At 34.4% G+C, this 12,712-nt stretch overlaps 1 protein-coding gene across 6 annotated transcripts in view; it reads right to left on the reverse strand.

Annotated features, from left to right (window-relative positions):
• The window catches only part of LOC105456404 (SEC14-like protein 2), a 20,426-nt gene extending 9,526 nt beyond the window's left edge, over window positions 1–10,900 (reverse strand). The window contains exons 1-3 of one of the 6 annotated variants that reach the window (XM_011700393.1): window positions 10,639–10,900; window positions 8,135–8,353; window positions 5,195–5,363 (exon numbers count right to left, since the gene is read on the reverse strand). In XM_011700393.1, coding sequence (XP_011698695.1) covers window positions 5,195–5,239 — 45 coding nt within the window. In that variant the 5' untranslated portion in view covers window positions 5,240–5,363; window positions 8,135–8,353; window positions 10,639–10,900. Of the gene's footprint in view, window positions 1–5,194; window positions 5,364–7,441; window positions 7,650–7,917; window positions 7,998–8,105; window positions 8,354–10,634 lie in introns of those variants that run through there. The other 5 variants (XM_011700392.1, XM_011700394.1, XM_011700395.1 and 2 more) reach the window with 5 other exon arrangements.
• Between the last annotated feature and the right edge of the window lie 1,812 nt (window positions 10,901–12,712).

Raw genomic sequence — 12,712 nt, forward strand, 5'->3', positions numbered from 1 at the left:
ATGATAAATTTCTTATTATATTCAATGAGGAGCGTTTAAATTTAAATAAAGGATTATTAAAACGATTAAACGAGCAAATCAGGGTTCTCCGTGCATTTTCAGCAAATTTTATCCTGCAGAGAAATGTGTGTTTGTATGCGAGTGTACGTCGGTCGAAGTTAATGATATTGTTTGTAGGTGCTCGCGTAACGAGCGAAAAGTTTCTTTCTTCCACGCCGTTTCGAACGTAGCGTCGAGCGTGAAACACTAATGGGAAGAAACATAGACTCTAATCGGATCTCGTAGACTCTATCAATGTAGCCTTTCTTTTTGCTGCCTTTCTTTTAGGCGCAAGAAATAATCTAAAAAAAAAGTTAAGACATTTTGACAATGCCTATATTAATTTTTACGGTGCTAACTATATTCGTATATTTAGGAAGGTTCATCGAATACTGATTGTGAGTAAAGGTCGCGCATATTTGATCTTTCTGTTACCAACTACAGAAAAAATCTAGACACTAAGCGAAACGATAATAATTACGGTAGTAAAAATGCAGTATTTTTTTTTTGATACGATTTTCTTTTGTCTTTTACACCGAGAACAAGTTTCTTAAAAATAGGAACAGGATATAGAAATTGAGGCTTTATCGTAAAGAACTTTCGTGAAAGTAAATTACGAAACAAATATAATAGTTTTTAGGAAAAAAATCAAATTACGTAAAATATTGCAATTTGCAACAAGTTATAGAAAGTATCAGAAGTGCACTGTGAAGCAACATTGCTTTACAGTCTGTTATGATGGCTTCGTTATACGGAACAATAAATTCACAGCTTTGGTAAATAAAAAGTTTACGCGGTTTTGTAGTGAACGTCATACGCATCTAACACGCGATGAAAACATCGTGCATATTTTCCACGAAATTTATACATTCAATACCATTAAACATTTTCATTTGAATTGCATATGACGTTAGAAACAAGGAAAAAGGAATAGTTTTTATTGATTATTGATGATATTATTCTAATACGAGAAATTATGGAGCGTGATAAAAGTTTTTCCTGATCTCAATTCGCAATACGTTACATAAAAATAACTTCAATGCAAGCTATCCAAAGATATTCTTTTATCAAGTCGATTTTTAGAGATATTATAAATTTAAGTTTTGTTAAGTTATTGAACGCGATTTTAGAAATAACGAAGTTAATCCCATTTTATGAATTATAAAATGTAAAAAAGGCAAAAAAATTAATATAAAATTATTAAAATTATTATAAAATATTAACAATACTAACTATAAATTTTTTTAACAAGAATGTTCGTGAAAATAAATACTATGTGAAAATACTTCTATAAGATACTTTTAAAGATAGCTTACGTAAAAAGTCTTTATATTTCTTAAAACAGGCTGATAAAAAAAATTCTGACATCCTTGAAAAAAATAATACCCATGCAGTCAGTATAATTCGGGAATGATTTTCAATGTACTAACAAGTTAATATTTTTTTTTATTCATTGTTAATTTTTATTTTATTAATCGTTTACAATTTTTATTATCAATTGCCAAGATTTCAGTTGCAAAGATACTTCGATGACTGCATAAAAATGAATTTCATTTTTGAAATTGTATCACATTTACTAGATTTTGCGTTTCTTACAACACAACCAGTTTTCTGCTACTCTATCTCGTATATCATCGTCGATGACTTTTATTGCAAATTTCTACTGCTTTACTACAAGTTTTCACGACATTTCGTACGGTTGCTTCATCCGAAGGAATCGAGCTGAGGAAAAGTCATTTTATGCATATGCACGTTCGCGAGAAGTATCTTGCACCATTATTTTTGCACCAATGTTTGCGCCCGATGTCGTAATTTGAGACGGCGGATTTACGTATGCATTGAGGACCCTTTTAAAGTGTGTCGCGAGATTTGCGTGTGCCCGATAGTCTTCAGTCGCGGGGCCATGACAGTCTCCGGACATAGCAGATGAAAGTGTCGTCACATCGTCACTGTCAGCGCGACGTTTTTCTTTCGATCAACAGGCAAAAAAAAAACAATTTAACTAGTCACATTAATACGTGTCAGAGTAAATTAAAACCAAGGCGAGAAAACTTGAAGTATTTTTGCAGACAAGTTAAGTTGTAAATCTTCTCATTAACATCTCAAGGTGCACTCGTGTCACGTACAAAGTTTTATCCCTTTTTTTTGTTAGCGACGCATTTATATGTATAATTAGATGATAAATTTCTTATTATATATTCTTATTATTCAATGAGGAGCGTTTAAATTTAAATAAAGGATTATTAAAACAATTAAACGAGCAAATCAAGTTCTCCGTGTATTTTTAGCAATTTTTTCTTTTAGAAAAAAAATTGTTTTAGTATTGACAAACGAGATTGTGCAGATCGAGTTGAAATCGGCGGCTCTTTTCTTACGGCGCAATTGGAAAATACCATCGCCGATCTCTTTGCGATCCGCTGCAACTCGCTGCTTGAAATAAGTGCTCGGCTGCTTACCCGTAGATTGGCTTACTACCCATTTCAGATATCGGAGGTGAATGATCACCAGGTTGCAACCGGAATGAAGCAATCTCTCTACGCGTGCATTGAAGTCCTTGCAGTATATCGTGCATAACGAAATTTTTAACCCTATTGAGAAATCGCGTCGGCATATCTGGATTACATTAACCTGATTCCCTTGAGAAAATCTTCCGAATTATACTCGCTGCGTGGGTATAATTTTTTTCAAGGATTTCAGATTTTTTTTTTTTCTTTTAGCAGTCTGTTTTAAGAAATATAAAGACTTTTTACGCAAGCTATATCTTTGAAAGTATCTTATAAAAGTATTTCAACATCGTATGTATTTCCACAAATATTCTTGTTAAGAAAATTTATAATTACTAATTAGTATGATGTTTTGTAATTAAACTTGTTTCTCTTTTCAATATTTTAGGATGGGGCAGGTCTGGCAAAAATGTTTTCATTACATAAAAAAATAACTGCTTTATTCGATTTCCCATCTTGTACGCGATTTTTTTTTTATGTGATTTTTGACGTAAGAATTGATATTAATATATCAATTTTTATTAATATTAATATATTATTAATGTTAATATTTTTATTAATATCATTATATATTAATTTTTACATCAAAAATCCTCATTAAATAAAAATCTAGTTTTTGCTTTTTTGTTTCATCAAGAAAACGAAATATAGATTGCTTATGTGAATTTCAAAAGAAGTTGTTCGCACGATTAAATTTACTGCATGCCTCCGACTGATCATGAATGTCAATATAATCCACCAACTATATTTATGTGCATGCTTGGACATAATTAAATTGTCAATTTGTCAACTAAATATTTCCAATAAATCTTTTATATTAATGAGATAACTATTATGACGCTACTACGTTGATATACACAGTCTATATCAAAAGTATCCGACCACATTATTTAAAGAAGCCAATTTCTCATGATGTGTGTGTGTGTGTGTGTGATTTTTGATTTTAAAATTTTAATACCTTTTGAGACCATAAATCTATTCTTTGTAGTTGAGCTAGTGTACACTCGTTGTATTTAAAGTAAAATAAATATATACCTATTTGTCGTTTGGCGAAAGCGAGATAGAAAGTTTTAGTCCAGTGTAGCGACAAAGAATAGGTCTCATGGTGTTCGCTCGTTCCATTATTTTTCTTGACGAACATCAAAAACGTACTATCACTTTTGGTGTCACAGCAAATAAATAATATATGTAGAGAAGAAAATATAATTTTACAGTTGGAAATAAAATTTCAAAAAAATAATCTCTATTTTAACAGATAACCTTTAGTCACATATATAGCCTTGTAGGGGAAAAGTTCGGAAACTTTGAGGATAGACTGTGTATGTTGTATTATTTACGTGATATATTTATATCTTTATCGACTTGGTAGACGTTTCCGGACTGAATCTGAACACGCATATTTGTTGAAATTATATATGGAAATACATATATGTATAGTGAGCTTTATCGCATACACTATTATCGTATCATTTTTACGTGTGAATTAAACAGAAGATAATGTGCAGAAACTTGTGAATAATAAATGCGCGTTCTGTTCAAAACTATGCAACATAGACGTAACATTCTTTTCGCATTCTTTAAACACTGTAGCATAACATTTTTTTCTTTAGTTCGATATATTAGATGTTATGTCTGATGTCAGAATGAAATTTTAATGATTATCGATGTTTACTCATTTCTCACAAAGATTCACGAAGAAATATCTCTAGACAAAAAATTTTAATCTTTCAAACAACCCTGTCATTTATCTTTAAAAGAAATTAAAAGCGATAGCTTTGTTAGTCTGCAAGTATTAATCATACTCATTTCGAATGATTAATATTAACTTATGGAATCATTGAACTTTCGCAATTTACTGGAACTCGAGACAATAAGAATGGATATATTTTGGATATATTTTATTGTAAATATATATATTGTAGATAGATGTAGCTTTTAAAAAATTATAAAATATTATCTCGTTCATCTATTTTATCTTTTCTAGTAATTATACGTATGCATCCGTCGCAGATTTTAGAAAAGATAATATTCGCATTGCTCGTAAATAAAATTAAATACAGAATATATTTTTTGTCTTTATACATATTTATGTTGTTCGACAAATAGTACATATAAATTTTCCGATAAATAATAATATTTATTAAAAATTAATATTAAAATTAGTTTAATAAATGTAAAAGATTTTAAAATTCATTTGCTTATTATTTATAATTGCGCAAGATAACTCGCATTACAAACAGGAAAAAATCAATTCAAGAAGAATCATTAACGTCAATGTTTTAAGATTCATATACTTTTTTAATTTTATATTATAACCGTGATAAATAATGTTTTAATATGTTAATAAGGTTCTGTGCTTGATTTATGATGTTTTAAGACTGTACAAGAACGAACTATATGAATACCAATTCAAGTATTATAAATATCACTTTTTTTATACAAAAAAATCTATCTCATTTCAGTCTGTTATTGTCTAGTGTTTTTCATAAAACTAGTTAAAAGAATATGATAAAATAATGCGCTTATATGGTGAAACTTTATTAATTTTTGAGGTTTTTACGAGAGCAAGATTAAGAGAAAAAGAGAACGAGAGCAAAAGAAAGCAAGAGAACTTCTAAATTTTTTTAGATAATTTATATTTTTGGACTTACCTTCATTAATGCAAATCGCTGATCGTCCGCCAATTTCAACGACATGTTTGCTTTTGTTTGAGCACTGTTAAGAATTTAATCGTAATGTCCTTGCAGTTGTAGCTTATCTCTTTCGCAGCAGATTGTTTCTTAATTTGAAGATCTTCGCGGTTGATCTTTATACCCACGGCTACAGATTAAAGAAGATATATATATAAAATCACTATCTCGTATAACATATATCTAATCGTATTAATTATCTTGAAATTTTTATCAAGATGTGTGTTCACGTGTACAGTTGTACTTTTGTACTCTTGCGATTATTCAGTTACGTGATATTCATAATAATAATTATTGTTATAACAACATTTTGGCATTTAATCACACGAATTTTTGAATCGATAAACTGTGAAGTTTGCATCGATTAACACTAAAGCTTAAGGAAAACGCGCAATTCACGATTACTCCTAAAGTGGATTGTGAAAGTCAATTACTCACATGATTAATTATTTTCTTCCTTAGACTTCAGCTAATCATATTATATGCATATATTCACGGTTAATTCAAAGTGTATTGTGACAACGTTTCAAGGAATAAGATGAATATATATATATATATATATATATATATATATATATTATTGTGCTTTCAATTATAAGAATTATCGACAATCTATTGATTGCTCCAAAACGAATGACTGTAAAACTTGCATTATCATTATGAAATCACATGGTTGAACTGCACCTGTGATTTTTTAATGCATATTGCATATATTCATTGAATATTTGTATAGACGAGAAAATAAATAATTACAGCATTATACAACGCTTATCAATTAAAACGCACGCTAGGTGTAGAATTATTAAATCAACAACGTGCGTCGTATTTGTATTGATTGAGATTAAAGTTTAAAAAATTACGCAACTTATAACTATCTTCTAATCGTTAAGCAAGTAGAATACGAAGGCAAAGTAACTAGTAAGCGCATGATTAATTATTTTGTTTTTTGAACTTTGCAGTTTATAAAACATGATGTATGCATAAACTGAATTTATTCAAAGTGGTTCCATCGTGCCAATCAATAAGACATGAATGTAAATGTGCAATGTATTACTGTTCCTTCATGACAACTATTGATTGTTTCAAAACGAATGGCTAATGTCACACTATATACGTTTTATTATTAGATTACGTAATTAAACTGCAATGTTGTGATTTTCATTGATTATTATTATATTTGAATGCGCGAGGAAATTAAGTTTTCTAGAACTCCGTTTAATTGTATTTTAAGTTCGTGCTCAGTTCTAGATATACGAACTTACAGTCGCGAGCATTTATTTCCCGAAGCATTTATTACCCGAATAAAGTACGTATTGTTATATCAAATAATCGATTTCAATAATCGATTTTCTTTTGAACGTTAGTTCCTATGCAACATTTGTGCAACAAGTAACAGTGAATGCATTCGCCTTCGATGTTCGTAGATATGAACCCATCATTATCCTAATCATTCGAAACTGTTTTGTCCTCGATAAAATTTCCGGCTAAACGGAATTTGCAGTAAAAAACTCCGTTCTAAAGAATAAATTATATTTTGTAGAATTTGAACTAAAATTATCACTAACAATTATCATTATTTTTACGATTTCCATCAATCTATAAATGAAACAACATCTAATCACAATATTTAGAAACAATATAATATCTAAAAAAAGGGTGATATTCTATGTACATTCTAAGTACATTCTAGTTAGAAATAATTAGCTAGAAATAATTATCGAATCTACGTCGAGCAACGATAACTCTAATTCATTGACGTCAATTCGACTAATTATTTCTAGTTGAGTAGATATTAAGACAATCTTTCGTGTCATTACACGGAAAGAACGATTTTGCGGGAAGGTCTAAAAATTTTGCTAGATCATAATTAATTTTGTTGGACTGTCAAAAGAATGTTGGAAATTCGAACTGTTAGAATATCAAAACGTTTTTGTAGCAATGCTCATCATTTTTGAGTTTTCCAACAAAGTTACTTTGATGATCCGAAATTATTTTCAAATCTGTACCCAGCAAAATCGTTCTTTCCGTGATTGTGACATTATCACTTGTCAAATTATAGCGCGTGAATAAGATTTGCAAAGTAGTTAATCGATATAATATTTTAGAAGACACACATCCCGTCTTTTACACACGTAATTTTCGTAAATCTTTTTCCTGCGGGTCTATATTACTCGAGTTGCCGTTCACAAGCGCGTTCTTAACGCTTACCGAAAACACCGGTGGCAAAAGTGCTCGCTAAAAATCAAAAGTTGTATCGGAAATCGCGAGGTCAGTTCTCGAAGATATCGGAGATCGGTCGAGATCGGTGATACTTTATTCACTCGGCGCACATGAATCCCGGGGGACCACCACCTCGGACCCGCGATCGCGACTGCTCGGCGTCGACTGTGCTCAGGTCGATGCCGCAACAGGTGTCTTGTCCGCGCGGCGACCGCGATTGCCGCGTGTGTGCGTTCGCCCGCTCGCGCGCGCGTCCGCCCGCTCGTGCTTCTATACGTCCACACGCGTCTCCCTTTACTCGATCGCGCTCGCGAAGGTGAGATAGGTGTATCCGCGACGTGTATCGCGGGACGAACGGCACCGGAGAAATGGTACCGCCGCGGCTTGCTCTCGACGATGGCAAGTTTCCAAACGCGCCGACCGCCCCACCATCGTGTCTACCCGCCGTCCCCTGCAGCCATCACCTTCGTCGTCGTCGTCGCCGCGATGTTGCGGCGGAGCCTGATGGTGCACCGCGAGAAGAGCCGCGCGCGGTCTCCGGATCGCAAACTCGTTCGACCCGGGCTCCAGTTTCCTGACCCGCGCGATCACCAGTCGCGTTTCGACATCGCGACCGGACGCAGGCACGTAGGACGTTAAGCGTCTATCATACCGTCATCACTACCACCACCATCACCATACCACCGTCGTCGTCACCGTAGAATGAGGTCCATGCGGCCGGTGCGACGCGAGTGCACCGTGTTCTGGCGACGATGCAGCGCCGAGTCCGAGCTCGGCGTGTGCGCGGCGTTCCGTGAGTAAGCCGCCGTCTCTTGATGAAGAACGCCTCCTCCTCATCGTAGCGCGTGTCCCAATCTCTGAACCATTCCTCAGGAATGAACGACGTCGATGCTTCCTGATCTATTTATTATGAGCGTACTCTGTACTAATATCCCCTGTGCGATGTGAGGCAATAATGAATTTCGCGCATTTTTATTGTCTGGCTCGCTACTAATTTGAGAAATTACGAGTGTTTTTTGTCGCGCTTTAGAATGCCGTATATCAGAGAGTTCATCTTGAGGATTTATAGTCTGCAGCATTCAGTGCTGTAAATGCTATCGCGTTTTAATTTAATTTGTTTGTTTATTTCATATTTGAACTCATCCGCAATCGCGAATCGCGCGAGTTCTTAAGTTTATCATGCCAAAACCATTATTTTTTAGCTCCGACTTTCATGAGCGCGGGCATTTAAAAGTCTCCCGTTTGCCAATCTTTAATCCGAGAGGTCATCGTAAAAAAAAAGAAACGTATTAAATTTTTATGATTGTAAATTGATCTTTACGTCGGGAGAAATCGTAATGCGATGTGACTTCAAGGTCAGTTTAAATGCCCGAGCGCGGCGATGTAATCGTTTCTCATTTCGTTGCAATCATATAATACGATTCTCTGTAATGGACGATTCAGACCTGATCCGCACATAAGTGGAAATTTTCTAGTCGATTCTACGAAGTAGTAGGCAATCAATTCACGTGCAGCTCTCTATCGCGCTTTTACTGGTGACGTGAATTGCGTCGTGAGCACGAGCGAAACGAGACACCACTATATACGTTTCATTAACTCGGCGACGATCGAAATTTCCCCGAACGTGGCATGTTTACTAGATTAGATTGACACGTGACAGACAAAGAAAAGTAAAACTAAAAGTAAAACTCACGATCGCCTATATCGATCAACCGAGGCTTGTACGTAGAATACAGCTGATTGCGCTTGATCGTATACTGGCGGAACCAGCAAGTCATTGCTATCGTATTCTTTCAGTAGATTGCAGCGAGTTCCTTTGTTAATTTTCTTCTTTTTTTTGTTGATTGTATCGTGAACTAAAGTATCGTATTACGCGAGATAAAAATACGAAATCTCTTTTTTTTCGTCAACGTCAAATGAAGAAACGTTCTTGTGTCACGTGAGTTAAAAAACACAAATACACAGCACGATACATTGCAAAAAAAGAAGATGTATTTTTTCCGTTTTCTTTCGAGCCAAACTTTAATTCTCTAATTCGTACATACATGCGGAGTCATTAATGATTCAACACATGAATTTAGAGTCAAAGGTGCACATACACATTTCCCGTGTATGTGTATATACGTACATACACACTTTGATAAGTGTCAAGTTCACGTGTTAACTAAAACTACTGTGTTGCATAACACATTGCGAAAAAAAAAGAAGATTAAACCATTTATCTTCTTATTTTATATTTGTTTTTCAGTTCAAAGCTTGATATATTACAATCTACATACACGGAAAGAACGATTTTGCTGGAAGGTCTAAAAATTTTGCTAAACAGATCTGAAAATAATTCTTGTTCAATCATCAAAATAATTTTGTTGGAAAGTCAAAAATGATAAGCATTTTTAACTTTCCAACAAAATTCTTTTGATATTCTAGCAATCAGTTTGACTTTCTAACAAAATTATTTTGATTGTATAACAAAAATTATTTTTAGATTTGAATTCAGCAAAATCGTTCTTTCCGTGTATGTACAGAATCATTGATGCTACGTTCACAACACATTACGTAAAAAGATAAAAACACTTATATTTATTAATAGTTTAGCGAAACTTGATTATAATCCATCATTCCATATATACATACAGATGAATCATTAATGGTTTAGCGCATGAGTTTAGATGCATATCCAAACATATACACACTTCCTACATACGTGCCAAAATTCATATGTTAAATATTAATAACATTTTTTTGTATATCCAGACAGCACAAAAAGATCAAAAAGAACTTTGTAGTCGTGTCATCAATTTTGAGGATCATTTTCAGATGCAAAATAAATTCTTTTTCTAAAAATTATATGAAAAAGAATTCTTTTTGACACCTGAAAATTATCTCAGAATTGATGACATATAATTGAATATACGATTGAATACTTTTTGAACTCTGTGTACTGTCTGGGTATATACACTTCACAAATTTCGAAATTCAGAGAGCCCGGTGGAACCGCTGTTAACATTTATTAATATTTAAATTTGTTATTAACATACTGCGCTTGATTTTAACAGAATAATATTACATAATGTAAAAATTTCTTTTTCAAAATTTGTTTGCATCGACGTGGTACGTGATATTATTTCGTAGAAATTAGTTTACAAACAAGAGATGAAGATGCATGTGATAACGAGCGTACCTACCTAATTGACCTCGTTAATTTGATTTCATCCGTATCCATATATCACTTTCTTTGTCCCGTTTTTTTTTCCGACTGCACAAATCCGTTATTCTCTAACGAGGGCTTGTACCGCAATAACGACGGCGCGTACAACTGGTGGCGTTATCTGTCGGCAAATGCGATCACTTCTTTCACGTTAACTCGGAACGCGCATCATTTGACTTCCGTACATTTCGAATCCGATCACTTGAAATTTTCACGAATAAATGTGTCAAACGCGCTCGGACTCGTAGCAACAAATGATACAATCGAGACGCGAAAATTCAGCCGTTTGCTATTCTCATTTTTTTTTTTTTTAATATAGAACTTCAAGTTACATAAAACGACTATGCAAATGACAAGACATGCCGTATTTAGGTATCATAGAGAACCGCACCGCGAATTTGAAGTCTGTTATATTGTATGTTCGCTTAAATACGATAACACGTTCTGTCCACACGCTCGAGCGTCGTACTTACAGGGTCATTAATGCTTCAACACGTGACTTTGTGTACATATCGGAACATATGTGCGTATAATATTCTCCATGTAGTACATTTCAATAAGTGCCTAAATTTTACTTGCTAAAACACCAATGACTCCGCGTGTATATGTACACTTATGAGAACTCGACGAAACTTTATTAATTATTTAATAATCACTTGGTTAGATTAAATCTAAGTGATTATTGACTAGTGAAATAGTTACTTGATTATATTAATCTAACCAAGTGATTGTTTCAGCCGATATAATTGCATCAAAATGTTTAACTTCATAATTCGTCGAATCTGATATATCCTTCTTTTCACGTGTCAAACAATAAAAACTATCGACAATTATAATAATCTACTTTAATGAAATAATGCAGCATATGTTATTCGATGAGTTAATCATCGAGTAATGATACCTGCATTATTTTATATTATGAATGTAATTATTAATATTTTATTGGTTACGGAATAACACTGCTTACAGATCAGGAATACCACGAATTGTACAGTTAAAAATTTTGCTTCAATATATTCACTGCCGTGTCATACGTGTCATTCATACAATATGTGATTCATACTCCTTATTTTCGAGAGCGTCTTGTCATTCAAATATGAATGACATCAAATTCTCAGGAGAATTGATGCCTCGTGAAAGAAGAACCCATTCAACGGTGTTTTGTAAAGAAAATAATGAAAGGAGGTGAATTCGAGATTCTCAGGAAATTCATATTCATTTTATATGAAATTGAGTATCATGTATAATGTATGTACGAATGTATCACATATAAATACCGTGGCGGTCGACGTGTCATTAAGTAATTCTGTCGATTGAATTAATCGAACTTTCGCTTATGACATGATCTTTATCGAAAAGATGTATAGAATATTGTCAATCTTTATTTAATTGCAAATCGTCGAAAAAGTCAATGAAAATTGAGATATAACGTTGGGGCGTAAACTAATATCTCCCGCGCGAGTAATTGCGTTAAAAAAAAAATCACGCAAGCAATGTGGACTTAATCGCTAATTAAATTCATTGGAATTCGGTTTGAGTTATTTTAATATGTCGCTTCGAGTTGCAAAATCTCAAGCAACAAGTCATCGTGACATCAAAATGATTTAATAAAAGTCACCTTTCGATCGGTTATGAGTCATTTTGACGATACAGTGACCTGCTGTTCTGCTTGGGACTCCACCGTCGTATGACAGATGACAGATAGTACACAACGCTATAGCGCGCCACTGCAAGTGCCGCATCCATCTATATACTCGGCGAGTTCGGAGGGTGATCGGGGGGAGTTGCGGCGAGGAAGGTCGCGACGCGACCGGAACGTGACGCGTCGATCAGTGGCAGTGGCCTCGACGTGGTGCGAGACTTGCGAGAGTGGTTCCTTCCCACAGTTTTCGCGAGCCTCCAAGTCGCGTCGTGGCGAGATCGAGAGGCGCCTCGCCCGTGCGGGGCGGATCACGCGACGAACGCGAAGCATGCGAATCGGGCGATCGTGTCCCTGCATCGGCAGCATCGGCACCGTCGAACGTCGTCGTATCCCCCGCGACGAAGGAGCG

The sequence above is a fragment of the Wasmannia auropunctata genome, unplaced genomic scaffold, assembly GCF_000956235.1.
Source record: "Wasmannia auropunctata unplaced genomic scaffold, wasmannia.A_1.0 LD335690.1, whole genome shotgun sequence".
Classification (NCBI taxonomy): Eukaryota; Metazoa; Arthropoda; class Insecta; order Hymenoptera; family Formicidae; genus Wasmannia; species Wasmannia auropunctata.